This window comes from Aptenodytes patagonicus, chromosome 27 (genome assembly GCF_965638725.1).
Source record: "Aptenodytes patagonicus chromosome 27, bAptPat1.pri.cur, whole genome shotgun sequence".
Lineage (NCBI taxonomy): Eukaryota > Metazoa > Chordata > Aves > Sphenisciformes > Spheniscidae > Aptenodytes > Aptenodytes patagonicus.
In genome coordinates this window covers 2,786,129-2,809,080 of record NC_134975.1, presented here as the reverse complement: position 1 = coordinate 2,809,080, position 22,952 = coordinate 2,786,129, and the positions used below count along the sequence as shown (strand labels likewise).

The 22,952-nt window shown below is 62.1% G+C and overlaps 3 protein-coding genes across 7 annotated transcripts; all 3 read left to right on the top strand.

The window, feature by feature from the left end:
* Nucleotides 1–523: 523 nt before the first annotated feature.
* MYO1A (myosin IA) lies at nucleotides 524–7,687 on the top strand. 2 transcript variants are annotated; one of them, XM_076360539.1, is made up of 28 exons: nucleotides 524–646; nucleotides 808–923; nucleotides 1,127–1,221; nucleotides 1,332–1,436; nucleotides 1,527–1,573; nucleotides 1,751–1,814; nucleotides 1,885–1,983; nucleotides 2,061–2,164; nucleotides 2,270–2,417; nucleotides 2,500–2,618; nucleotides 2,695–2,781; nucleotides 2,863–2,928; nucleotides 3,051–3,155; nucleotides 3,462–3,524; nucleotides 3,689–3,889; nucleotides 4,111–4,337; nucleotides 4,416–4,616; nucleotides 4,712–4,805; nucleotides 5,011–5,160; nucleotides 5,254–5,322; nucleotides 5,583–5,669; nucleotides 5,933–6,007; nucleotides 6,112–6,246; nucleotides 6,363–6,469; nucleotides 6,558–6,690; nucleotides 6,761–6,913; nucleotides 6,988–7,115; nucleotides 7,427–7,687. In XM_076360539.1, exons 1-28 carry the CDS (start codon nucleotides 524–526, stop codon nucleotides 7,548–7,550), a joined length of 3,225 nt encoding a protein of 1,074 aa, XP_076216654.1. In that variant the 3' UTR covers nucleotides 7,551–7,687. The 2 variants fall into 2 exon arrangements, with proteins under 2 accessions (XP_076216654.1, XP_076216655.1); XM_076360540.1 differs by lacking the exon at nucleotides 5,583–5,669.
* Nucleotides 7,688–9,897: 2,210 nt separating this feature from the next.
* TAC3 (tachykinin precursor 3) lies at nucleotides 9,898–11,668 on the top strand. The gene is made up of 5 exons (XM_076360278.1): nucleotides 9,898–10,071; nucleotides 10,880–11,109; nucleotides 11,202–11,298; nucleotides 11,427–11,456; nucleotides 11,523–11,668. The coding sequence occupies exons 2-5, from the start codon at nucleotides 10,999–11,001 to the stop codon at nucleotides 11,666–11,668; spliced, it is 384 nt and encodes a 127-aa protein (XP_076216393.1). The 5' UTR covers nucleotides 9,898–10,071; nucleotides 10,880–10,998.
* On the top strand, nucleotides 11,444–21,133 carry ZBTB39 (zinc finger and BTB domain containing 39). Of its 4 annotated transcripts, XR_012997200.1 has the most exons (3): nucleotides 12,386–12,437; nucleotides 14,131–17,704; nucleotides 18,190–21,133. XR_012997200.1 is itself a non-coding variant. In XM_076360544.1 (2 exons), exon 2 carries the CDS (start codon nucleotides 14,240–14,242, stop codon nucleotides 16,376–16,378), a length of 2,139 nt encoding a protein of 712 aa, XP_076216659.1. In that variant the 5' UTR covers nucleotides 11,444–11,456; nucleotides 14,131–14,239; the 3' UTR covers nucleotides 16,379–21,133. The 4 variants fall into 4 exon arrangements, 3 of the variants coding, with proteins under 3 accessions (XP_076216659.1, XP_076216657.1, XP_076216660.1); XM_076360544.1 differs by lacking the exon at nucleotides 12,386–12,437 and adding an exon at nucleotides 11,444–11,456 and having other exon boundaries at nucleotides 14,131–21,133; XM_076360542.1 differs by having other exon boundaries at nucleotides 14,131–21,133.
* The last annotated feature ends 1,819 nt before the right edge of the window (nucleotides 21,134–22,952 follow it).

Below are 22,952 nucleotides of genomic sequence, written 5' to 3'. Positions count from 1 at the left end.
CCAGGTGTCCACGTTTCCTGGCCGGGCCCCCACTTCCCCCGCAGCGGTGGGCAGGAGGCATCCTGAGCTCCCATCCCCACCACGGGGTCCTGGGCACCAGGGTGCCCCAGGAAGGAGCCCTCTGTGTCAGTGCAGGTGTGCAGCTGCCTTGTCCCCTGTCCCCGGTGGCTGCCAGCCCCAGCACAGTGCCTGGGGGAGCTGGGCATGGCAGGGGTAGGGAGCAGCCAAGGTCTCAGCTGCATCCTGCTGGCCAAGGGCCGCATCCTGCCCTGCCCCGCGCTGGGCTCAGCCGGTGCTTCGAGCCTTGCCATACATCTCAGTGGGTCTGTGCCCCCTGGGTGCTGGGGCACCCTGCTCTCCGTGGGGCCCTTATGAGCCTCCGAGGGTGAGGGCCAGCCAGGGCCTCGGGGGTGCAGGGGCTGCTGAGGACTGCGGGGGGGGGTGTTTTGGGGAAGGGGCTGCGTGTCCATGGGCTGCAGCCCCTTCCTCAACTCTGCCCCAGCTGCCCCGGAGCTGCCCGGCCATGGAAGCCACCACCTCGCTGCTGGATGCCGCAGCGGTCGGGGACCTGGTGCTGCTGGACCCGCTCACTGAGAATTCGCTGCTCCACACCCTGCAGGAGCGCTTCCGCCGCAGTGACATCTACGTGGGCACTGGGCCGGGGGCATGGGGTCTGGGATGGGGAGCAGGGTATGGGGTCTGGGATGGGGAGCAGGGTACAGGCTTTGGGGTGGGGAGCAGGGGAGAGCACAGGATCTGGGCTGGGTCCTCCCAGCCCTGCACCCACGCCGTCCTGCTTGCCTGCAGACGTACATCGGGAACGTGGTGATCTCAGTGAACCCCTACCGGTCCCTGCCCATCTACACCCCCGAGAAGGTGCAGGAGTACCACAACTGCAACTTCTTTGCTGTGAAGCCCCACATGTGAGCATGGGGAGCCCGACAGCCCTGAGGTGCCCTCAGTCCCCCTGGATCCTGCTAAGGGCTTCACCCACGGGCAAGCCCGAGGCTTCGGGGTGTGGGGGAGTCCACTCGGGCAGCCTTAAAGCCACAACAGGGGCTCTTGGCATTTCCTGAAGCCCCTGGACCCCTCCAGCCCCCTTCTAATTCCTCCTCGCCGCCCCCAGCTATGCTATCGCTGACGATGCCTACCGCTCGCTCCGGGATCGGGACAGGGACCAGTGCATCCTCATCACTGGCGAGAGTGGGGCCGGCAAGACAGGTAGAGCTGGGGCTGCTGCCAGGCGCTCACAGGGCTGTGAGAGGCTCGCGGGATGGGCAGGCATGGCCCCGGCACCTCTAGCCCTGGCACCCATGGCCCCTCACTCACAGAGGCCAGCAAGCTGGTGATGTCCTACGTGGCGGCCGTGTGCAGCAAAGGGGAGGAGGTGGACAAGGTGAAGGAGCAGCTCCTCCAGTCCAATCCCGTACTGGAGGGTAAGCACCCACACCTCGCACCCTGTGCCCATCCCAGGGCTCAGCACAGCTCCCCCTGGACCACACTGTAACCCCATCCTCCCCCCACAGCCTTTGGAAACGCCAAGACTGTCCGCAATGACAACTCCTCCAGATTCGTGAGTGACTGGGGAAGTGGGATGGTGGAGCCGCATCCCGTGGGCCGGACCCTGCTGGGGCCACGTGGACCCTGATGGGGCTGGAGGCACAGCAGGGGATGGGGACAGGTACATGGGGAGTGGAGCTGCTGCTCCCCCACAGGGTCCCCCTGCCCTGACCCCAGCCCCGTCCCTCAGGGCAAGTACATGGACGTGGAGTTTGACTTCAAGGGGGAGCCCCTGGGAGGGGTCATTAGCAACTGTGAGTACCAATCGCCCGTCCCAGGGGGTCCCACCCCACATGCCCCGGTGACACCGACCCCTGCCTGCAGACCTGCTGGAGAAATCCCGCATCGTCCGGCATGTGAAGGGCGAGAGGAACTTCCACATCTTCTACCAGCTCCTGGCCGGGGGCTCAGCGCAGCTGCTCCGTAGGTCCAGGACCCCAGCACGGGGGGTGGAGGGGGGCCGGGAGGGGCCATGGCTGAGCAGCCTCCTCCCCACCCAGAGCAGCTGAAGCTCCGCCAGGACTGCCGGCACTACAGCTACCTGAACCGGGAGAGCTCTGGCCTGCCCGGCATGGATGACGCGGCCAACTTCCGCGCCATGCAGGTACTGCTGGCTGGGGCCTGGGAGGCCAGGAAGCTGTGACACCCCCCCCTCCAAAACACCCTGGGGCTGTTGCCAGCCTCCTGAGCTGCCTCTGTCCGTCCCCAGGATGCCATGAGGGTCATAGGCTTCTCGCCCACCGAGGTGACGGCGCTGCTGGAGGTGACAGCTGTGGTGCTCAAGCTGGGCAACGTGCAGCTGAGCAGCAACTACCAGTCCAGTGGGATGGAGGCCTGCAGCATCGCTGAGCCGCAGGGTAGGGACAGGGACAGGGATGGGCCCGGGGGGGGGGTGGGGTGGCCCCTGCTCGGCCTGAGCACCGCTGCCTCCCCGTGCAGAGCTGCAGGAGATCTGCGAGCTGATCGGGCTGGACCCCAGCATGTTAGAGCGGGCGCTGTGCTCCCGCACCGTAAAGGCGCGGGACGAGGCAGTGCTCACCACCCTCAGCGTCCCCCAGGTGAGTGGGACCGTCCCCTGCTGGGGGCCTGGCAGCCCCCCAGGAGCCGGCATGAGCTCCTCGCCCCTCTCCCCAGGGCTACTACGGCCGGGACGCACTGGCCAAGAACATCTACAGCCGCCTCTTCGACTGGCTGGTGAACCGCATCAACACCAGCATCCAGGTGAGCGCCCAGGGTGACAGGCCCCAGAGCCCCACCCCACACAGGGCCAGGACACAGCTCAGCACCCCGGTGTCTCCCCAGGTGAAGCCGGGCAAGCAGAGGAAGGTGATGGGTGTCCTGGACATCTATGGCTTTGAGATCTTCCAGGCGAGTGCAGGGCCCACCCAGCCCCATCCTGCTGCTGGGGGGGAGCCAGGAGCAGCAGGTGGGACGTGGGGCAGGGCCGGGGGCTCGGGCATGACCTGCCACGCAGGACCCTTCTCTTGCAGGACAACGGCTTTGAGCAGTTCATCATCAACTACTGCAATGAGAAGCTGCAGCAGATCTTCATCCTGATGACCCTGAAGGAGGAGCAGGAGGAATACGTCCGAGAGGTACCCCCTGCCTGTGCCAGTCAGGCTGGATGTGGCCCCTCTGCCTGTGCAGAGCATGGCCCCAAGGAGCCTTGGCCCCCCAGGGATGGGGAAGTGCCAAAGACAGCTCCACAGCATGTCCCTCCCTCCCCCCGCTCCCTGCCGGGAGCAGATTCAATAGCAGGAAGGCAGGGAGGGATTCAGGATCCCCGTTCCCGTGGCCAGGCATCCGGTTCCTGCCCCACATCAGCTGGGGGCTGTCCGTGGGGCAGGGTCCATGCGCCATGTGTCCAGGGGTCCGTGCGTCTGACCCCTGTCTGCTCCCAGGGCATCCAGTGGACCCCAGTGGAGTTTTTCGACAACAGCATCATCTGCAACTTGATCGAGAACGTGAGTTGCCCCCTTGTGCCAGGGGCCCGGGTCAGGGTCCCAGCTCCCCCGCATTGCACCCTGCACGAATTTGGGCTGAGCAGAGCCTGGAGCAGCCCCGGTTCGATGGAGCCGCTGCTCAGGGACAGGGCTGGTTTGGGGTGACGTTGTCCATCATGGTGCAGAGCAAGTGCGGAATCCTGGCCATGCTGGATGAGGAGTGCCTGCGGCCCGGAGTGGTCAACGAGGATACCTTCCTCACCAAGCTGAACCAGCTCTTCGCCACCCACAAGCACTATGAGAGCAAGGAGACCCAGAACGCCCGGCACGTCATGGACGCCAGCCTGCCACCACAATGCTTCCGCATCCACCACTATGCTGGCAAGGTCCGCCAGCAGCCGCGGGCACCCGCTGGCACTTGCAGCCCTGGCCCCACTGGGGGCAGCCAGGACCCCTGGGTTCTCTTCCCAGCTTTGCATGGGTGATGTGGGGCTGGACTGGGAATGGGCATGGAGACACTGAACCGTAACCCGCTTGCTCCCTCCTCCCTCCCCGAGTGCGGCCGCCCCAGGCACCCGCTGAGCACTGACCCCACTCCTGTGCCCAGGTGACCTACAACGTGACAGGCTTCATTGAGAAGAACAACGACCTGCTCTTCCGCGACCTCTCGCAGGCCATGTGGGCCGCCCAGCACACACTGCTGCGCTCCCTCTTCCCTGAGGGAGACCCCCAGAGGGTCTCCCTCAAGCTGCCCCCCACCGCAGGCTTCCAGTTCAAGGCCTCAGTAGCAACGCTGATGAAGAACCTCTATTCCAAGAACCCCAACTACATCAGGTACCAGCCCTGGGAGGGAGCTCCGGCCCTGTCTCTGGTGCCAGCGGGACCCCCCCAGCCCACCGCTGCCCTCCCCAGGTGCATCAAACCCAACGAGACCAAAACAGCAATGCTCTTCACGCCAGAGCTGGTGCTGGCGCAGATCCGGTACCTGGGGCTGATGGAGAACGTGCGGGTGCGGCGGGCAGGCTATGCCTTCCGCCAGCTCTACGGCCTCTTCCTGGAGCGCTACAAGATGCTCAGCCCCCGGACCTGGCCCCGCTGGGCCGGCAGTGACAGGTACGGGGCTGGGCCAGACCATGGACGTGTCTGGCAGCCCCCTGGCCCAGGGTCTGCGGAGGCTCTGACCAGCCTCGTCTCCTGCCATGGTGCAGGGAGGGGGCCAAGGTGCTGCTGGCGGAGCTGGCGTTCCCCCCCGAGGAGCTGGCGTTCGGCCACACCAAGATCTTCATCCGCTCACCACACACCGTGAGTCCAGGAATGGGGGAGCGGAGGACCTCGCTATGGGGCAGTTGGGCTGCTGGGGAATGCAGGGCCTGACCCAGAGCGTGTGCCAGCCCCACGGGTCCCCTCGCCCGGTTGGCAGCCCCAAGCCCATCCCAGGGGCTCCTGGGTGACGCTGCAGCCCCTGGAGGCAGCTCGGCATCCCAGCGCTCGCCCTGGCTGTCCCCAGCTCTTCGACCTGGAGAGGCGGCGCCAGGAGCGCGTGGCCCAACTTGCCACCCTCATCCAGAAGACGTTTCGGGGCTGGCGGTGTCGGACCCAGTACCAGCTGATGCGCAAGAGCCAGATCATCATCTCTGCCTGGTTCCGGGGCCACATGGTGAGGAAGGCGGGGTCCCAGCCACGCTTCCCCTGCCCATCCCTCACCCCCTGGGCAGGGCCCCCTGGCTCACCCCACCTCTCCCCACCACAGCAAAAGAACAAATACAAGCAGATGAAGCGGTCAGCACTGATCATCCAGGCGTATGCACGGGGCTGGAAGGTGAGGGCTGGGCACCCCGGGGCCACTGGCCAGGGCCGGCAGATCTCCTAGTGCAGGCAGCATGGGCAGCGCGGGCAGTGGGGTGAGGGATGCACAGCGGGGAGGGGCCAGGGGCCCCTCGTGCCCCATGGTGGGACCAGACTCATCTCTCCCTGTCTTCCGTCCTTCTCTCCTTCCTCTCTCCTGCCTCTCTTCCTCTCGCTCCCTATCTGTGTCGGTCTCTCCCCGCCTCGGGCTCCCTGGGCTCTCACCTCCCGCAGTCTCGCCGGCTCCTCCAGGAGCTGAAGTCCCAGTGCCACCGTCGTGCGGCTGCCACCACCATCGCCGCTTACTGGAGAGGGTACCAGGTAACGGGGCCAGCCCCACCACAGGGCCGCGCACCCTACCCGCTGCCTCTGTCCTGCTGTCCATGCCGCTGTGTCCAGGGCTGTCTGTCTGTCTGCCCACGCTGGCTCCTGCCCACCCTATCAGACTGGAGCAGCTGTCCTCTCTGCTGGGGCCAAATGGGGACAGGGGGGAGGGACACCCATGTCCCGCAGGGGCTGGCAGCGGGAGGGCGGTGAGGTCCCGCATCCCCACCACTGCCACCACTGACGGCCATCTCCGGCAGGTCCGCAGGGCGTACAGGAGGTATTTCCGCTCCGGGGCCAGCGCCCGCCTGGCCAACTTCATCTACCGGCGGCTGGTGAGCGGGGCTGGGGGGAGAGGGGTCATGGCACCTTCCCAGCCCCCTGCCCCCGGGGCTGGCCTGGGCACCGTCCCAACCCCCCATCGTGTTGCCACCCCCAGGTGCAGAAGTTCCTGGTGGGGCTGAGGAGGAACCTTCCACCGCTGTCAGTGATGGACCGGACCTGGCCCCCCACGCCATACAAGTTCCTGGCTGCCGCCAACCAGGAGCTGAGGAGCATCTTCTACCGCTGGAAGGTGGGAGCGGGGGGGGGATGGGGAGGCGGGGGGGCTCCGGTTGGGACCTTGCATCTCTCTGTGCCAGCCCCCGCCAGGGGTCTTCGGTGGCACCGAATCACCCCCTCCCTCGGCAGTGCAAGAAGTACCGGGAGCAGCTGACGCCACAGCGCAGGGCCCTGCTGCAGGCCAAGCTCTGCGCCAGTGAGCTCTTCAAGGACAAAAAGACACTCTACTCCAAAAGGTGCCCGGGGGGGGGGCTGGTGGGGCGGGGGGGGGGGGGGGGGGGGGCAGTGCACAGGGCAGCACTGGCTGATGGCCTCTGTCCCCAGCCTGCAGCAGCCCTTCCAGGGTGAGTACCTGGGGTTGACGCAGAACCCCAAGTACCAGAAGCTCCATGCCGTGGCCAAGGACAAGCTGGTGATGGCTGACACTGTGAGGAAGGTGAACAGAGCCAATGGCAAGGTGAGCCCTCTCCCCATCCCCATCTGCACTGGGAGGGCATGTGGGGCCACACTGACCCCCCTGCCCACAGACGGTCCCACGCCTGCTGCTGCTTACCACCGAGCACCTGGTCCTGGCTGACCCCAAGGCCGCCCAGCCCAAGACTGTGCTCAGCCTGAGCGATATCCGCAGTGTCTCCGTCACCCGCTTCTCCGACGGCTTGCTGGCCCTGCACCTCAAGGAGGTACCCGGGGGGGGGTGTCCCTGGGGGCTCAGGGGGCCCCCGGTGGGGCTGACCCCCCCCCGGTCTCCCCACAGACCTCCACAGGAGGAGCCAAGGGCGACTTTCTGCTCGTCAGTGACCACCTCATTGAGCTCATCACCCGCCTGCACCAGACCCTCATGGATGCCACTGCCCAGGCCCTGCCCCTGCACATCGCTGACCAGTATGGGTGGGGAGGGGGGCGGGGCTACCAAGGGTGGGGCCTGCAGGGCGGGGCAAGACTTGCGGGGGTGGACTTGCAGAGCAGGGCAGGGTGGTGCCTGGGGCAGAGCTCACAAGGGCGGGGTAGGGCGGGGTGAGGCTTGTGGGGGCGAAGCTTGCAAGGGTGGGGCATCAGCTGGAAGGTCCTGATTAGCTGTGGCAGGCAGCCCCTGAGAGGTGGTGGGTGTAAAGGAGGCAGCTCATTGGGCACGAGGTGGGGCTGGGCAGGGCTGGGTGTGTCCCCACCCCTCCGCCCTGCCCCCCCCCCCCCAGGTTCTCCACCCGCTTCCAGAAGGGCGACATGGCTGTCACCGTGGTGGAGTCGGCCAAGGCAGGCAGCAACATCCCCATCTGCAAGAAGCGGGGCAGCCACAAGATGGAGGTCCTGGTCCACTGAGAGGACCCCCATTCCCCACCGGGACCCTCACCCACACACCGGCACCCCTGCCCACCCCACCTTGTGTCGTCACCCTGCCCCGCCAGGTCCTTGCACTGCCCAGGAGTTGCTGCAAACCCATTAAACAGATGCTCTGGTGTTGGTACCCGGGTGGTGTCGCAGTGGGTGCCCCCTGTTACCGGCGGGGCAGGGGGACCCAGTTTTGCCAGAGCCCAGGACATGGTGCCGCAGTGCTGGAGTGGGGTGGGGGCAGAGCCCAGCCCCGGGGATGGAGTCCTCCAGCATGCTGCGGGGATGGAGGCCCCCCACCCTGGCCCCCTGCCTTTCCTGCCGTCTGATTGCGGCCAGCGCTCAGCTCGGCAGTGATTGGAAAGGCCCCAAATTGCGGCCACTTTTCCCATTAAGTGGGAAAGCAGCTCGCTCTGTTGCAGAGGCAATTTCTGGGCGGCCATAGGTGGCTGGCACGTGAGGTCCTCGGCACCCGCCTGCCTGCACTACCCGTCCCCATCTCCCCCTGCCCAGGGTCCCCCACGCTGCTGCAGGACCCCCTGTGCAGGGTGCTCCCTGCTGCGCCACCCCTCGCCCAGCTGTGCCCCTGCAGCCCCTCCCCAGGCTGGCACTGTGGTTCCTGGGCTGGCACTGGAGCTGCATTCAGGGAAGGGGGCTGCGGCCCAGAGCAGAGCAGGGGGACAGAGAGGAGCCACTGCATGGCCCCTGTGCCACCACTGCAGCCCATGTTCCACGGGACCTCTGCCAGTCCTGCAGCCCCCAGAAGCTGGGGTCCCTGCACAGCTCTCACAACAGCCGCCCTCCCCCCCCCCCCCGCTGCCTTTTCTCTCCTGCACTTGTCAAGCTCTTGGAGAGGTTGTTTTTTTTTTTTTTCCTGTCCCCACATGTCACCTGCATTACCTTCGGGAGCTGACAACTCCCCGTCACGTCAGCAGCAGCACCAGCTCCCAGGTGGGCCCTGGAGCATCTATGTGGTTTGTCGTGCATGGGGGGCATGTGCAGGCACATGTGCCAGGGCACTTGGGCAGCATGTGCGCGTGGGGGGGGGGCATGTGTGTGTGCGTAGAGGCACTTGACGGTGCAGACATGCCCTGGCTCCAATGGCTCCCTGCAGCCTTCCCGCCACAGGCTGTGTCATGTCCCAGCACAGGGACCTTCCCGCCTGTGCACGGCGAGGGGTGAAAGCTGTAAACAAGCCCGCCACAGCCCGGGGCACCACAGCTCTTCGCGGCTGCGTCGCACTTGGCACTACACAAGTAGGTGTTATTAATTAATTATGCCGTCTCTGGCCAGGCTCCGATTTAATTAACGTCCCCAGCACTGCAGATGCTGCCCTGCCCCGGGCTGCGCTGCCACGTAAGCCACTGCTGCCGGACTGCCTTCCCGTGGGGCTGTCGCAGCCGCCTGTTGCTCGGGCTGAAGTCGGTGGCTCTCACTTGTTGGCCTGCATGTTCCCCCTTCCCTCACGTCCCTCCAGTTCCCCCCAACTTTTCCTCCCCATCTTCCATCTCTGCACACCCCTGCCCCCTGGCTGAGGTGGGGGAGCGGAGGCACTTGGGGTGGCTGGGGCCGGGGTGGGGGCGGGGAGGGGCTGGTGCTGGTGGTGCTGGCCCTGTCTGGTTCACAGAGGGGTCTGGGGAAAGGCAGACCCATGTGGGGCCAGACCCGGGGCTGCCGGGGCCCGTCAGAGCCGGGAGTGCTCCCCACAGGCAGCACAGGACCAGGCAGGCCGGGAACCCCAGAGTGGGGCTGGGAGAGATGGGCAGGGTGTAGGGTACAGAGAGAGTGTGTGTGTGTTTCTGTGTGCACGTGTGTGTTTGTGTGTGCAGTTGAGTCATATGTGTGTGCAGATGAGTGCGTGTGTGCATGCACGTGCATCGTGTGTGTGGTGGGAGCCCGGCTGATCCCTGCTGTGGTGTGAGACCTCCCAAAGCCCGGTTGCAGAGCAACTGCCAGCAGCTGTGCCAGCATGGCAGGGAGAGGACCGCTCTCACCGCGTGTGTGCCCGCATGTGCCGATGGCTGCATCGTGCTCAGGTGCGTGTGTCCTCCCATGCCTGCAGTGCGAGGAGGGGCTGGGGGCTGTGTGGGCATGGTGCCTGTGTGCTGGCCCCCTACCACAGGGCGCTGTGGTGCGGTGGGGAGCTGGCGTGCCTGCGTGGGCGCGCTTATGTCGCGGTGTGACTCTGTGTGTGTAACGGGTGCCTGTCGGTGACACGGTGCCTGCGTGGGCGTGAAGCTGCAGGGTGGGGGTACCACCCCCCCAGCCCCAATTGGCGGCTCTCCTCTCACCCACCCACACCATGCCATGGGCAGAGCCCCTTATTTAACTCCGCAGAGCAGCCAGCACCCTGGTACTTCGCCTCCCAGCTGAGCCCGCACTGGGAGAACCGTCGGCGCAGCCTGCAGCCACTGCCCACCTCGCCTCACTGCGTCTCCCACTCCACGGCTGCCAGCGGCAAGGGACGCTCTGCCCCCGGCTCTGCACCAGACAACAACTGAGGGGTCAGCAGGTCTGTGCCCCCGCGGCACCCTGCCCTGGGGGCTTCCCGGGGTTCCTGGGGGGCTGCTGTGTCCTATCCTCACCTGGCTCAGGCTGGGAGAAGGGAGGAGGGGGAAGTTGGTGAAAGCTGCGGGGGAGGGCACGGGCCGGGAGGAGAGATGGGGCAAAGATGCCGCTTGAATTCGGGGAGGGCTTGAGGGGGGCTCTGGAAGCAAGTCTGGGTCTGGGATCTGGCTGTCAGCAAGCGTGTGTGTGCCAGTGCATGTGTCAGGGGACGTGTGTGTGTGTGCCAGTGCATGTGTCAGGGGACATGTGTGTGTGTGCCAGTGCATGTGTCAGGGGAATGCGTGTGTGGGCTAACATGGGTGAACATGCAGGACTGAGTCCGAGCCCATGTTTATGATCTCTGTATGCCCACGCTCGGTCTTGTGTGCGTGTTTGCACAGTACAGCTGATGTGTGACTGCACAAACACGGCACCACGGGCACAAGTGGTGGCACGGAAGCCCTGGGGCTGCAGCGGAGCCATGTCCCCCTGCACCCCCCCTGCACCTCTGTGATGCATCCCCCATAACGTGTCCCACCCTGCATCCCTGTAAGGCAGCCCCTGGGCTGCAGCCCCCGGTGCAGCCCCCTCTCCAGGACGCTGGCAGCGTGCTGCCAGCCCGCAGCTCGCGGCGAGGGGGCATTTACTGCCCTCCCCCCCCATCCCCGCCATCCCCGGGAAGCGGTGCGGTTCCTCCAGCCGCAGATACTGGCAGGGGTCCCGCCGCCCCCGGCCCCCGCCCCGGCTCCCGTGTCGCTGCTTTCCCTCCCCAGTGCTTGGGCCGGTCCCGGGCTCGTCCCGGGCCGCCCCACGGAGGGGGCGCTGGCTCGGGGCGGCCTCGGGGCCCCGCCGCTCCGCCGCTGACCGCCGCCCCCAGGCCCCCCCCCCGAGGATGAGGAGCCACCCGGCGCTGGCGGCGCTGCTCGTCCTGGCGCTGCCGCTCGCCCTCGCCCGCCGCCCCCCTGCCGACGCCGCCCCGCCGGGCCCCGCGCCCCCCGCACAGGTAGGGCCGTCGGGGCGCCGGGGGGGGAGCGGCGGGCGGACCCCGGACCCCCCGGACTCCCCCACCCCGCTCACCCGCTTCGCTTCCCGCAGGGGATGCCCATCCCGGAGCCGCTGCCCTGGAGAGCCCGCGGCAGCCCCGGGGCCGCTTACGCCGCCCTGCTGCAGCTGCTGCGGGAGGAGGACGCCGGTGAGGGCCGGGGGGGCGAGGGCAGGGGGGACTGCAGAGGGTCGGTCGGTCGGTTCGTCCGGTCCCGGCCCCGGCCCGGTCCGGCCCCCGCCCCGCCGGCGCCGCTCACCTGCCTCGGTCTCTTCCAGGTCCCCCCGCGCCCGCGGCTCCGCAGAAGCGTAAGTCCCGCCCGGTCCCGGTCCCGCAGCGGGGCCCTGCGGCGCTGACGGCGGGTCTCTCCGCAGGGGACATGCACGACTTCTTCGTGGGGCTCATGGGGAAGCGGGCGGCGGAGCCCGAGCGGCCGGCGGGGCGGGGGAGCGGTGGCCCGTCCCCCCGCTGCTCCCCGGGGCCCCCCGCGGCCGGCGGGGACCCGCTGCGGGCGGCGTGAGCCGGCGGGGCTGGACGGGGCGCGCCTCGCGGCCCCCACCCCCGGGGGCCGGCCCGGGCCGTGCCCTGTGCCCCGGGGCGAGGCCCCGGCGCCGGGGACTGCGCTGCGGCGGCGGTACCGGCTGCCGCCGCCCACGGACCGCGGAGCCGTCGTGCGACCCGCCGGGGCTGGAGCCGCACTACCGTGCTCGCAGCTGTACTGGCCCATGCACGCGTGTCCTTGCACGCGCCCTACACCCACACCTGTGCCTGTTCGTACACCCGTGTACATACACCTGTACCTGTATACGTACACCTGTTTACGTACACCTGTATACGTACACCTGTATACGTACACCTGTATACATCCACCCGTGCCTGTGCGGGACACGCGCCCGGACTGTCTCTGTGTCTTGGCTGCGCCGCGCTGGGACCCGGCGTGCTCGGCGCTGCACGCCCGGGACAGCCCACGGGGACGAGCCCACGGGGATGGGTCCGCGGAGGCGGCGGGGCCGGGGCGGGGGCCCGTGGGCTCTTGGGCTACAGCGACCTGTCCCTGCCCCACACCTGCCCCCCGTAAATGAAGAGGTGCCCGTGCCCGTGCCCGTGCCCGTGCCCGTGCCCGTGCCCGTGCCCCCGCCACGCAGCTCCCCTCCGGGCCGCGGGGGGCGCTGTGGCCCCGCCGCGCGCGCGGGCGGGCGGAAGGCGGCTCCGGCGGCGGCCGGGGCGGACGGAGGGCGGGTCGGCGCCTTTGTGTGAGCCGAGCCGGGATGGTGCGGGGCGCCGGGCGGGTAAGGAGCCCCGCCGGCCTCTGGCTGCCCCCCGCGGGGCCCCGCGCCGCCCCCCCGCGATGGGCCCCGCGCGGCCCCCCACGGGCCTCCCGCTGCCCCCACGGAGCCCCGCGGGGCCTCCCGCTGTTCCCCGTGGCTCCCCTCGGAGACCCCAGGGGGCCCCTTCCTGCAGCCCCCCGTGGCTCCCCCCAGAGCCACCCCCCCCCCGTGGCTCCCCTCACCACGACCCCAGGGGCTCTCCCAGCCCCCTGCTGCCCCGCGTGGCGCCTCCAGCCTCCCCCCCCCCTCCCGGGGGTCCCTGCCGCCCCCGCGCGTTGCTCCCTTTCCTCCTGGGGCAGCTTCGGGATTCCCTGTCCCCCCCGCAGGGAGGGGACCCTCTCCTGCCTGCCTGCCTGCAGGCAGCGGGGCCTGCCCGCCCCTCCTCACCCTCCGGGGCCTCCTCCCGCCCCCCGCGCCCCCCGGCTTTCCGCTGCTCCCCCGGTCCCCCCCTCCCTCCTCCGTCTCTTTTCCCTCCTGTCCCGTCCCCAGGCCGCCCCCCCCCCCCCCCCCCCCCCCGCAGGGATCCCCACGCTGCAGGAATTGCCCACGTCCAGGCATTTTCTGTGCTGGTGAGCGTTTCCCCTCCAGAGCCTTCCTCGGCCATCCTCATCCTCCTCGTCCCCCCCCCAGCTGTGAGCAGTGGTTCCCCACTGCCTTCTCGGGCAGGGGCCATCCCTGCCTCCATCCCTCAGCATCCCAGGGAGCCTGTCCTCGGCTCCTTTTTGCCTTTCCCTGGAGCTGGGGCAGAAGGCAGCCCAGTCCCCTTCCGTCTCCTGCAAACTCCCGCTCTCTCTGCTGGCTTCTGGGGTCGTTGTTCTCTATCACAGGAAGAAAAAGGCAGGGCATTAGGGATAGAGCTCCCGGGTAAGTTCGTCGAGTCCCCGGGTGTCCTGAGAGCTGGCTGAGCACCTGTGAGTGGGACTGGGTGACAAAGGCAGTGGGACAAGCTGGAAGGACGAGCTCAGGTGGGAATTGCTGGTGACATGGGCCAGGTGTCTAGGGGCAGCCTGGGAATACTGCACAAACCGCCTGGCTAAAAGAGCACTGAAAGGTGCTGCAAGTACCAGTGTAGCAGAGGAGAAATCCCAGGGGAACCAAAGAAGCTGGCGTGCAGGGGAGAATCCGAAATGAGATCCCACCTGGAAACCAAAAGTTACCGTGTGGGTACGGGAGAAATCCGAAGCAAAGGTATGAAGCGGTGGTGGCTGGAGGAGACCCAGAGGTGAAGCCAACCAGCGTGTAGAGTCTGAATTTCAGCCCTCCAGGCAGGAGTGTTATCCCTGGCTCGGGGAGAGGGGGGGACGTCTGTGTAACAGGCACCGGTTGGGGCTCAGTTTCAGAACTGGGCGGAGCTGCGAGACAGAGGGACCTGTGTCCATGCCCAAATAGAATTGGGAACTTCAGGCTGTTGCTGGCAGAGTAAATGACTTTTTATTTTGTCTGTTTGTGTCTTTCACTTTGTGCGTCTTTCCATTCACTTCCCAAAGAGTCAGTCTTCGAAGTTACAAGATAGGTTTCAGTCAATCTCCATCTAAGCAGCTATGCTGCTGCTTCTCTGTTGCTTGTCAGGAAGGTGGAAAATTTGAGGTATGACTAGAGTGATGTCTCTTTGGTTGCTAAGGTATTAACATTTTTTGCATTTTCCTCTCTCTAGAGCCCCTTGCCCTGCCAGTTTCTGGATGCCAAGCACCTCCTGCTCACGCAGCTGATGAATGCGTGAAGAAGAAGCTGACCAGGATAGGGACTCTTAAGCAGCTGCTAAGATGGGCATGAGGATCAAGTTGCACAGCACCAATCACCCCAACAACCTGCTGAAGGAACTCAACAAGTGCAGGCTCTCTGAGACCATGTGCGACGTCACCATTTTGGTGGGCACCCGCTCCTTTGCTGCACATAAGGCTGTTCTGGCCTGTGCCGCAGGCTACTTCCAGAACCTCTTTCTGAACACGGGGCTGGATGCTGCTAGGACCTACGTAGTGGATTTCATCACGCCGGCCAACTTCGAGAAGATCCTCAGCTTTGTGTACACCTCAGAGCTCTTCACAGACCTAATCAATGTGGGCGTCATTTACGAGGTTGCAGAGCGGCTGGGCATGGAAGATCTGCTGAAGGCCTGCCATTCAACCTTCCCTGACTTGGAGAGCTCAGCCATCACAAAGCAACCCTCCCTGGCCATGAGTGAAGGTCGGTCAGGTCCTCTGAGTAGCACCTCCTCAGAGCAGAGCCATTCTTTGGGTGAAATCCGGAGTGGCGGGGAACATTTTGGCCCTGAACGGAATTACATCTTGCATGGGGAAGTGGCAGGCAGCTACAAAGAGGATGACAGGAATACCATGAGTGAAGCCAGCCAGACTCTTCCCCTGATGCATCCGCAGCAGCCTCCCAAGACAGAACAGGAATCGGATCAAGGGCAGTTCGCTCCTGCCGTGAGTATGGCGACCCAGCCCAGCCTGGGCGGTGTGAACATTGTTGTTCAAACCACTACAAGCTCCTGCCAGCAGTATAAGGTCCAGAGCAATGGCGACTACGGCAAAGGCGGATTCTTTACCGCTGATCCTTCTCTGGACATCTCCACTGGGAGCAACTCCTGTCCCAGCAACAGTGACCACTCCAAAGAGCAAGGTTTTGGGCAGATGGATGAGCTTCAGCTGGAGGATTTGGGTGAGGATGAACTGCGTTTCGAAGATGCCAGTGAAGAGCTGGGCCCATCAGAAGAAGTTATTGAGCTGAGCGATGACAGTGAAGAAGAGCTGGCCTTTGAGAACGACAGCCGGGATAGCAAGGCCATGCCCTGCCAGGTGTGCAAGAAGGTCCTGGAGCCCAACATCCAGCTGATCCGCCAGCATGCAAGAGATCACGTTGATCTGCTCACCGGGAACTGCAAGGTCTGTGAAACCCACTTCCAGGACCGGAACTCCAGGGTCACTCATGTTTTGTCCCACATCGGCATCTTTCTCTTCTCCTGTGACATGTGCGAGACCAAGTTCTTCACCCAGTGGCAGCTGACCCTCCACCGACGAGAAGGGGTCTTCGACAACAACATCATCGTCCACCCCAGCGACCCGCTGCCTGGGAAGATCACCATGTTTGGGGGAGGGCCTGGCTCAGAGCTGGCGTGTGCTGCCTGCGGGAAGCCTTTGGCCAAAGATTTCCACACCATCCGCAACCACATCCTGGACCACGTGAACTTGAAAAGCCAGATGTGCGGCGTGTGTGACCAAAGGCACCTCAGTCTCTGCAGCCTGATGTGGCACACCCTGTCTCACTTGGGGATCTCGGTCTTCTCCTGCTCTGTTTGTGCCAACAGCTTCGTGGATCGGCACCTCCTGGAGAAGCACTTGGCCGTTCACCAGAACATGGAGGAGGCTCTTTTCCGGTGCCACTTCTGTGGTCAGAGCTTCAAGCTGGAAGCAGCGTATCGTTACCATGTCAGCCAGCACAAGTGCGGGGGCAGCCTGGACATCCGACCCAGCTTTGGAGACCGTCTCCAGCAGCAGGGCCTGCAGAAGAGGAAGCTGCCGGAGGAGTTCCTGAGCGAAGACTTGGCACTGCAAAACCAGCCAGGCAATAGCAAGTACAGTTGCAAGGTCTGCGGGAAGAGGTTTGCCCACACCAGTGAATTCAACTACCACCGGAGGATCCACACCGGAGAAAAGCCCTACCAGTGCAAGGTGTGCCACAAGTTCTTCCGCGGTCGCTCCACCATCAAGTGCCACCTGCGGACGCACTCGGGAGCCCTCATGTACCGCTGTACTGTGTGCGGGCATTACAGCTCCACGCTCAACCTCATGAGCAAGCACATAGGCGTGCACAAAGGCAGCCTCCCCCCGGACTTCACCATCGAACAGACTTTCATGTATATCATCCATTCCAAAGATGCGGAGAAAAACACAGACAGCTGATGGGGTGAGGCAGGGCAGGGCCAGCAAAGGAGCAAATACTAATTACAGAAGCTGTGGAAAAAATGTCATTTATTTTATTTAATGGTCAGGCATCATGGATGGAATCCTCCTTTTCTATTTTTTTTTTTAATTTTTTTTGGCCTTGCTAGGGCTTTTTAGATTGGTGGCATTGTACAAATTAACAGCACGTAAGCTACATCACTGTTTCCAAGAAGTCTGTCGTGTTTACTTACCTCTGGTCCTGTTAGAGGCCATCGAGTTCTGTGTTTTTAGCATTTCTCACTAGGTTTTGAATCTAGATTTTTTTTTTTTTAACCTTTTAGCCCACTTGACTAGGCTAACCCTCAGTTTGAGCTTGTCCACAAACTGATGCTGCTAAGATTTTTCACACCTGACCTCAGTAGAGAGGGACAGAGCCAGAGCAGGATGGTGCTGGACTCGAAGAAAAGGAAAAAAAAAAAGAAAGAAAAAAGGAGAAAAAGACTTGTTCTGGGCATCACTGGGGTTCTGCTGCTATTGCGAGGAGATAAGCAAAGTCCGTGTCACAGAATCAGCCTTGAAGTCGTTGCTCCGTTGCAGGGGAGATGAGCAAGCAGCGTGTGAGTGTGCACACGCAAACGAGGAGGGATACCTGGTGGTAAATTGAGTAGGAGGGTGATTGTCGCTCGCAAGGGCAGTTCCCAGGCAGTGCCACTGGTCTCCAGGAGCCCTGCCTGAGCAGGGAGCGTGGGTGGCTGTTTCTCTGCTGTGCCTGTGACATGCCGCTTGCTTGTGCCCCGAGACCCCATCTCTGAAGGTGGAGATGAAGGAGTGACACCACCTCTCTGAAGAGCCTGAGCAGCGGGGCAGCTGCGTGGAAGGAAAGAGGCAGATGCGTGAGCAAAGGGAGCTCTCGGAGGAGTCGCTGGAGAGGGCAGGGAAAGCAGGTTCATGTTGTGGGGTCAGCTGTTCCTTGGGAGGTATTTTGTGATGGCACGGTCACACCTAACTTCTGCCAGCCTGCAGCTGGCCATCGAGAGCGTGCCGATGTCTCCTCAGCTCTCTTCTGCCGACGGCAGCCCTGCATGTTGTGCTTTGCCGGCATGGTGTGTCCCAGGGCTGCCAGTTGCTGGAAGCGCTGGATGCCAGAGAGTGGCATCGCTGCAGCTGCATGGATCCCAGCAGACAAGACGTGATGAAGCTGTTGCCTTAACTCCCAGGAAGGTACCTTTGAGGACTCTTCTCTCTGCTGAACGGATAGCCCCCTCCCGTGGCTGCCGCTGTGGATCACCGCATCCCAGACATGTCTCGTGGCAAACGTGTGTTGCAAGATGTTGTTGGTGCGACGTAAGTTCGTTCATCTTTTGTCGAATCATGCTGTAACTTCAGCAGGCACCGGCTGGGGGCTGTGGCAGAGCAGCTCTGGGAGCTGGCAGCAATAGCAGCTGGTGAGAACCTCAGCTCAGCCTCTCCTGGATGCACATCAGGTGCGGGCTGGGGACTCCTCGTCGCAGTGGGCTCTCCCGGCTGCGCTGGTGAGGTCAGCCCCTTGCCGGCAGTGTTTACACCAGGAAGGGTGGGGATCGGCTTTTTCCCATGTTATCCTGCTGTGGGGCAGAGGTGGAGAGGAACAAGTATTTCCGATGCCGCAGCATGAGTTATGACTGCTCTTAGGTAACTCATTCTACCTCACAAACAGGAAGCGCTCAGGGTTTTCAAGCCACAGTCATAGTAAATTGGCTCCTGCGCTTCTGTAAAGATATGGTGTTACAAAACAAAACTAGTGATTTGCAAACCCTGTAAACTTATCCCGCTTTCCCCTCCTTTTGAAGGGACAACCCGCGGCAGAGGAGCAGCGTGGGCTGGACGCGTGGTTGGTGAGCTAGGAATTCCTGGGGGTCGCTCCCCTCACTCCGCTGTGGCCTTGGGCAAGTCACTTCACCTCTTTGCCTCAGTTTCCTCATCTGTAAAATGAGGGTGGTAACACTTGTGGTACCTACCTACCTCCCGGGGGTGCGGTGAAGATTGCTGGCTCGTACCTGCAAAGTGTGTGGGAGACGCAAAGCGCTTAGTGAATATTGATGTTTAGCGTCCTAGGGAAATGACAGCCTCCATCCTTTCCTGTTCTTTACCAGTCCCAGACCTGGCCAGGTCGGTTTACTCCTGTTACAGCCTTCCCCGTCGAAACCAAACTTCCCTTTAGCCCCGTCCCTGTTGCAGTCGTGTAAAGAAGCTCTGTAGCAATATAAGAAGTGGGGACGGCTCGGTGCCGCTGTGTCTGTGGAGGGGCTGGGGGAAGCGACAGTGTGTGTGCTGAGGGCTAGCAGCTCTGTAATGTCCCCTGGGGTTTGCAGAGCACTTCTCCCCATCAGCTGGGAGAGGGAGCGGGAGGAGTTGACATCCCGGGGAGAGAGGGGTTGGAGGGCGCAGAGGTGTGCAGCTGCTGGAAGCCCCTGCCCTTCAGCTCCATCCATTCTTCGATCCCCGCGGTTTGCCTGTAAAGCTGCGTTTCCACCGCAGCAGCTTCAGGTCCAGGTCCAGCTCCGCTGTGACGGGAGAAGAGGCAAGAGTCTGTGTCGAGCCGTGTCCCCGCCGGCAGTGCTGAGCCCTGGCTGGGCCTAATGACTCTTCCCAGGCAGCTCCTTCATCCTGAGCGTGGGTCATCCTCAGTCTCCCCATGGACCTGCAATACCCGAGGCTGATCCTGCTACACGGAGGTGGGGTGGGAGGAACAGACCTTGCTGAGGAGGAACAAGAGGACAAGTCTGAGGATGAGGCTGTTGGGAGTTTGTGTCCTTTCCCCAATCCCTGTAATATTGGCTGGGTTTGGGGCCAGCTGGCATCGCCCTGGGGGGTGTTAAACTGGATTTGTCCTGATTTTGGTGCCTGGAGCCTGTTTTTGGAGGAGGAGAGGCACTGAAATGATTGCCGACCCTGGGGCTGTCCAGGCTGTGCCACGTCTGCCACTGGAGCTCTGGTTTCCAAACTCCAGTCTCATAGTGCCGGTCAGTTGCCAGGCTGTGATCTGTGATCTCTAGCTGGTCTGCGGAGCCATGTTTAGCCTAGTGTTGTTAAGTTTAAAGGAAAAAAAATCATTTCGAGAATGCATGGCGCTCTAGGAAAGCGTGGGAGTTGGCGGTTCACTGGAGGCTCCTCTGAGGAGCTCTTTGAGTTACGGGGTTTCTTCGTTGTCCTGGTGGTGACAAGATGGGCTGGTAGACAGGAATGGATGCGACCTGCTCTGCTCTGGAGATTGCAGTGAAGGATGTGAGGGAGGCAGACGAGGCTTGGGAGAGCCGAGTCCTTAAAGCCTCGAGACCCTCCTAAAATGTCCCAGAAGCTGTGATGAGCTTTTGGATGGGTTGGGGTGCTGCCACGTGGTAGCATCTGCAGCCCCATATCTAGCTAAGCTGTGAAGCAAAAGCCTTTTGTGCACATAAACCAAAAAGAGAAGCTTTTACACTGAAACACTAATGGGCAAAGCAAACCCACCCTTCTGAGCACAGGGATGGGAAAGTAAAAGCCCACCTCATTTTCTGCTGGTCGTTTTTGGGTGTGGGGATGGAGGGGAGCGCTTGGGTCCCTGGTGTTTCTGTGTCTTGGATTCTTTCCTGTGTTATAATGAATTATTCCCACGTGAAACGTGTTGAGATCAGCAGCAAGCCCTGTCTGCAGAGGGGATGGGGGGACAGATCTGGACCTGCAGCACTCCTGCACTGGGCTGGCCTCATGCCGCGGCTCCTCCTCAAAGGGATTGTCCCAAGAGGGGTCAGAGACCTGCATTCTCCCTCCCCTGGCAGGGTCCTGGGTGTCTCCAAGCCTGCAGCCAGCACCAGAGCTCTGTCGTCCCCATCCCCTCAGCAGTGTGACTGTCCCTGAGTCTGGCCAGCCTGGCTGGGAGCTCCAGCATTCCTCCAGAACGCTGTGTAGATGGAGCAAGTCCTGAGTCCCCCACAGGCTGCGTTGCCCCAAGGAGCCATAGCTCCGACCCGGCTGCGTCATGGTGGAGTCACCCGGTGATGGCGGGGGCTCCCGGACAGCAGCGCGGGGCTGTGTGTGTGCCGGGGGTGCAGCTGCGCACAGCTCTGTGTCGGAGGCCAAGCGCCATTCGCAGTGGCGGGGAGCCAGGGTGGGAACCCCGTGCCTGGGTCCATTCCTCGCTCCACCGCTGACTTGTGGTGCAGCCTTTGTCAAGCCTGCTCGCCTCCTGGCCTCGCTTCCCCCCACCCCGTGAACGTGGGGGCGACACTTACCTACCTCGCCTGGAGCAGCTGTGAGGTTTAACTCGTGTTTGCAAAGTGCTTTGGGATCCTTGGGGTGCAACAGGGGAATGCAGAGGGGAAATACTTCGCTGTGAGCTGTGCTAGCGGTGTTTGCAGAGAGCAGCTGGGTTGTGGGTCCTCACGGGAAGCCCTGACACAAAATCCCCCTCCAAAAGGCAGTGCTTCGAGACTGGTCTTACTCCAACTTCTAAACCGCAAAGTTCAGTTTTATTCTCCCCTTTCTCAAAGGATCCAGGTCTCAGAATAATTAAGCAGAAGTAAAAGAGTTGAATTGCTGTCTAACCTTTTCGTTAAGTTAATAGTAGGTACTGACCTCCTGATATTTAAGTGTTTACTATCTATTTGCTGTAAAGTTTTGTATATTTTGTAAACTTTCCCCCCAAATAGTAGATGTCTAAAATCGTTGTACATCGGGTTCTTTTATACTCCATTGTTCAGCACAAAGTGTGGTTTTTATTTAGAATAATAAAATGGAAAATGTTGACCTCTTGTACCTTGCTTCTTTATAAAACTTGTTTCTTTAAATGTGCAGATTGGCATTTCTGTCTCTTCAGGAGTGCCTGGGAAAGCACGTGAGCTGTTCCTGGTATCCTGCTCCTGTGCTGTGCTCTGCAGGATTTGTGGCACGAGTCCAGGCAGCCGGGGCCTCTTCCTCACTGCCTTCTCCAGCACCCGGAGCAGCGCGAGGAGAAGCGACTCTGGCATTTCTGCAGACTGCTTCCACAGCAGGCTGGGAGCAGAGCCCTCGTTAGAAACCATTTAGGAAATTCGCGGGGTTTGTGTTCCTTGATAAGCCCTTTCTGTGCTGCCAGTGCTGTGTTTCACCGAGACCTGGACCTTCGCAGGCTCGGAGCTGTTGGCTGGCAAGCCAGATCAGCGGGCAAACACTGCTGGCATTTTCAAGAGCCGCTTTAGCTTTTCTCCAGCAGTGAGGCTTCCTTCTCATTTCGGGGTTGGGGCGACCTGCTGGCTGGGCACTGCCGTCGGCCGGGGCTGCTGGTCTCGGTTGCCACTGGAGCTACTCGGGCAGAGCTGCTCTGGGGAGAGCTTACCTGGTGGGACAGGACCAGTTCCCCATCACCAACTCGGTGACCAGCAGCGGGCACTGGAAATTCAAGCTGGGAGGGTGGTCCAAGGGTATATAGTCAGTAATTGCTAAAGGAGCCTGTGGCTGGGCGAGTTTACCCTTAAGGGATGGCGAAGGCTTTAAAGGGAGACTGAGGGACCCAGCTAAGGGACTTGCTGGGTTTCAAGCCCAGATCACTGCGTCGGGCTGTATGAGGGTTTATTTGAGGCCACTCAGGCCCTGAGGTCTATGAACAAAGTTGCAGATGCATTAGGAGAGTTAAAAAACCACAAGTTTAATAGGTCAACTACCAAGTTTTACATGTTTAAGTAACTTGAAATTGAGTATGTTGCTGTCCTGGTTATGTCACACCTCAAGTGTCTTCTTATTGTGTACTTATCTTCCATGTCTTCATTGAAAATGGCAGGGTATTAGTAAAAGGAAGCCTTAGGGAAGATTCAGGATCAGAGCTGTGGGTCATGTCAGCATGAAGCTGCCTTCGCATTCACCGGCCAGTTTTGGGGCTGCTCGGCTTCGCTGCACACGTTGTGCCCAGGAGGGTCACGGGGACAAAGGCAGTGAGGTCCTGTGTCCGTGCAGATCCCGAAGGACAGCCTCTGCCCCGAGGGCTTACAGTCTAAGTGGCTCTACACTCTCAAGTTGTGAAACTGTGTAAGTAACATAATTAAGGAAGAGGAACGGCCGTGAGTTGCTTCCCTCAACAGGGTGCTGTTGTGTCTGAGGGGACTAGCTTCTTCCCCAGCTGTAGTACAAAATATTTCTGTTTAAGAGACAGATTTGGCTTTTTCTGTCAATGCTAGTATCCCTTTGTAGTAAGAAGGAACACCTCTGTGCACAAGGAGTCCTGAAGTATTTAGTGATTTACTCTGTCACAGGACCCCTGTAAATCGCAGAGCTGTTCGCAGCCAGTCCCGTGATAACTGTGCGCCCGTGTTAACCCCTGGTCGTGGGCTTCTCCTGCAGCCTGGGACATCCTGCTCCCCACCCACCGCTCTCTGCTGCAAGCATCCTGTCCCTAGATTTGCTTATGCTTTGCTTTTTTAAAAATGTGTTTCTTGAGCAGCTCAAGGCCTTTGGTAGATTTATGAACTCCCTTCTAGTGACTGTCGCTCTTTCACCTTCCCCTGCCAAGGGCTTGACCCGCAGCACGTGACTTAGCAGAATCCGGACAACAATGAACTTTCTCTGGATGCTCCAACTTCTTACACAGCCAAAGCCCAGCCCA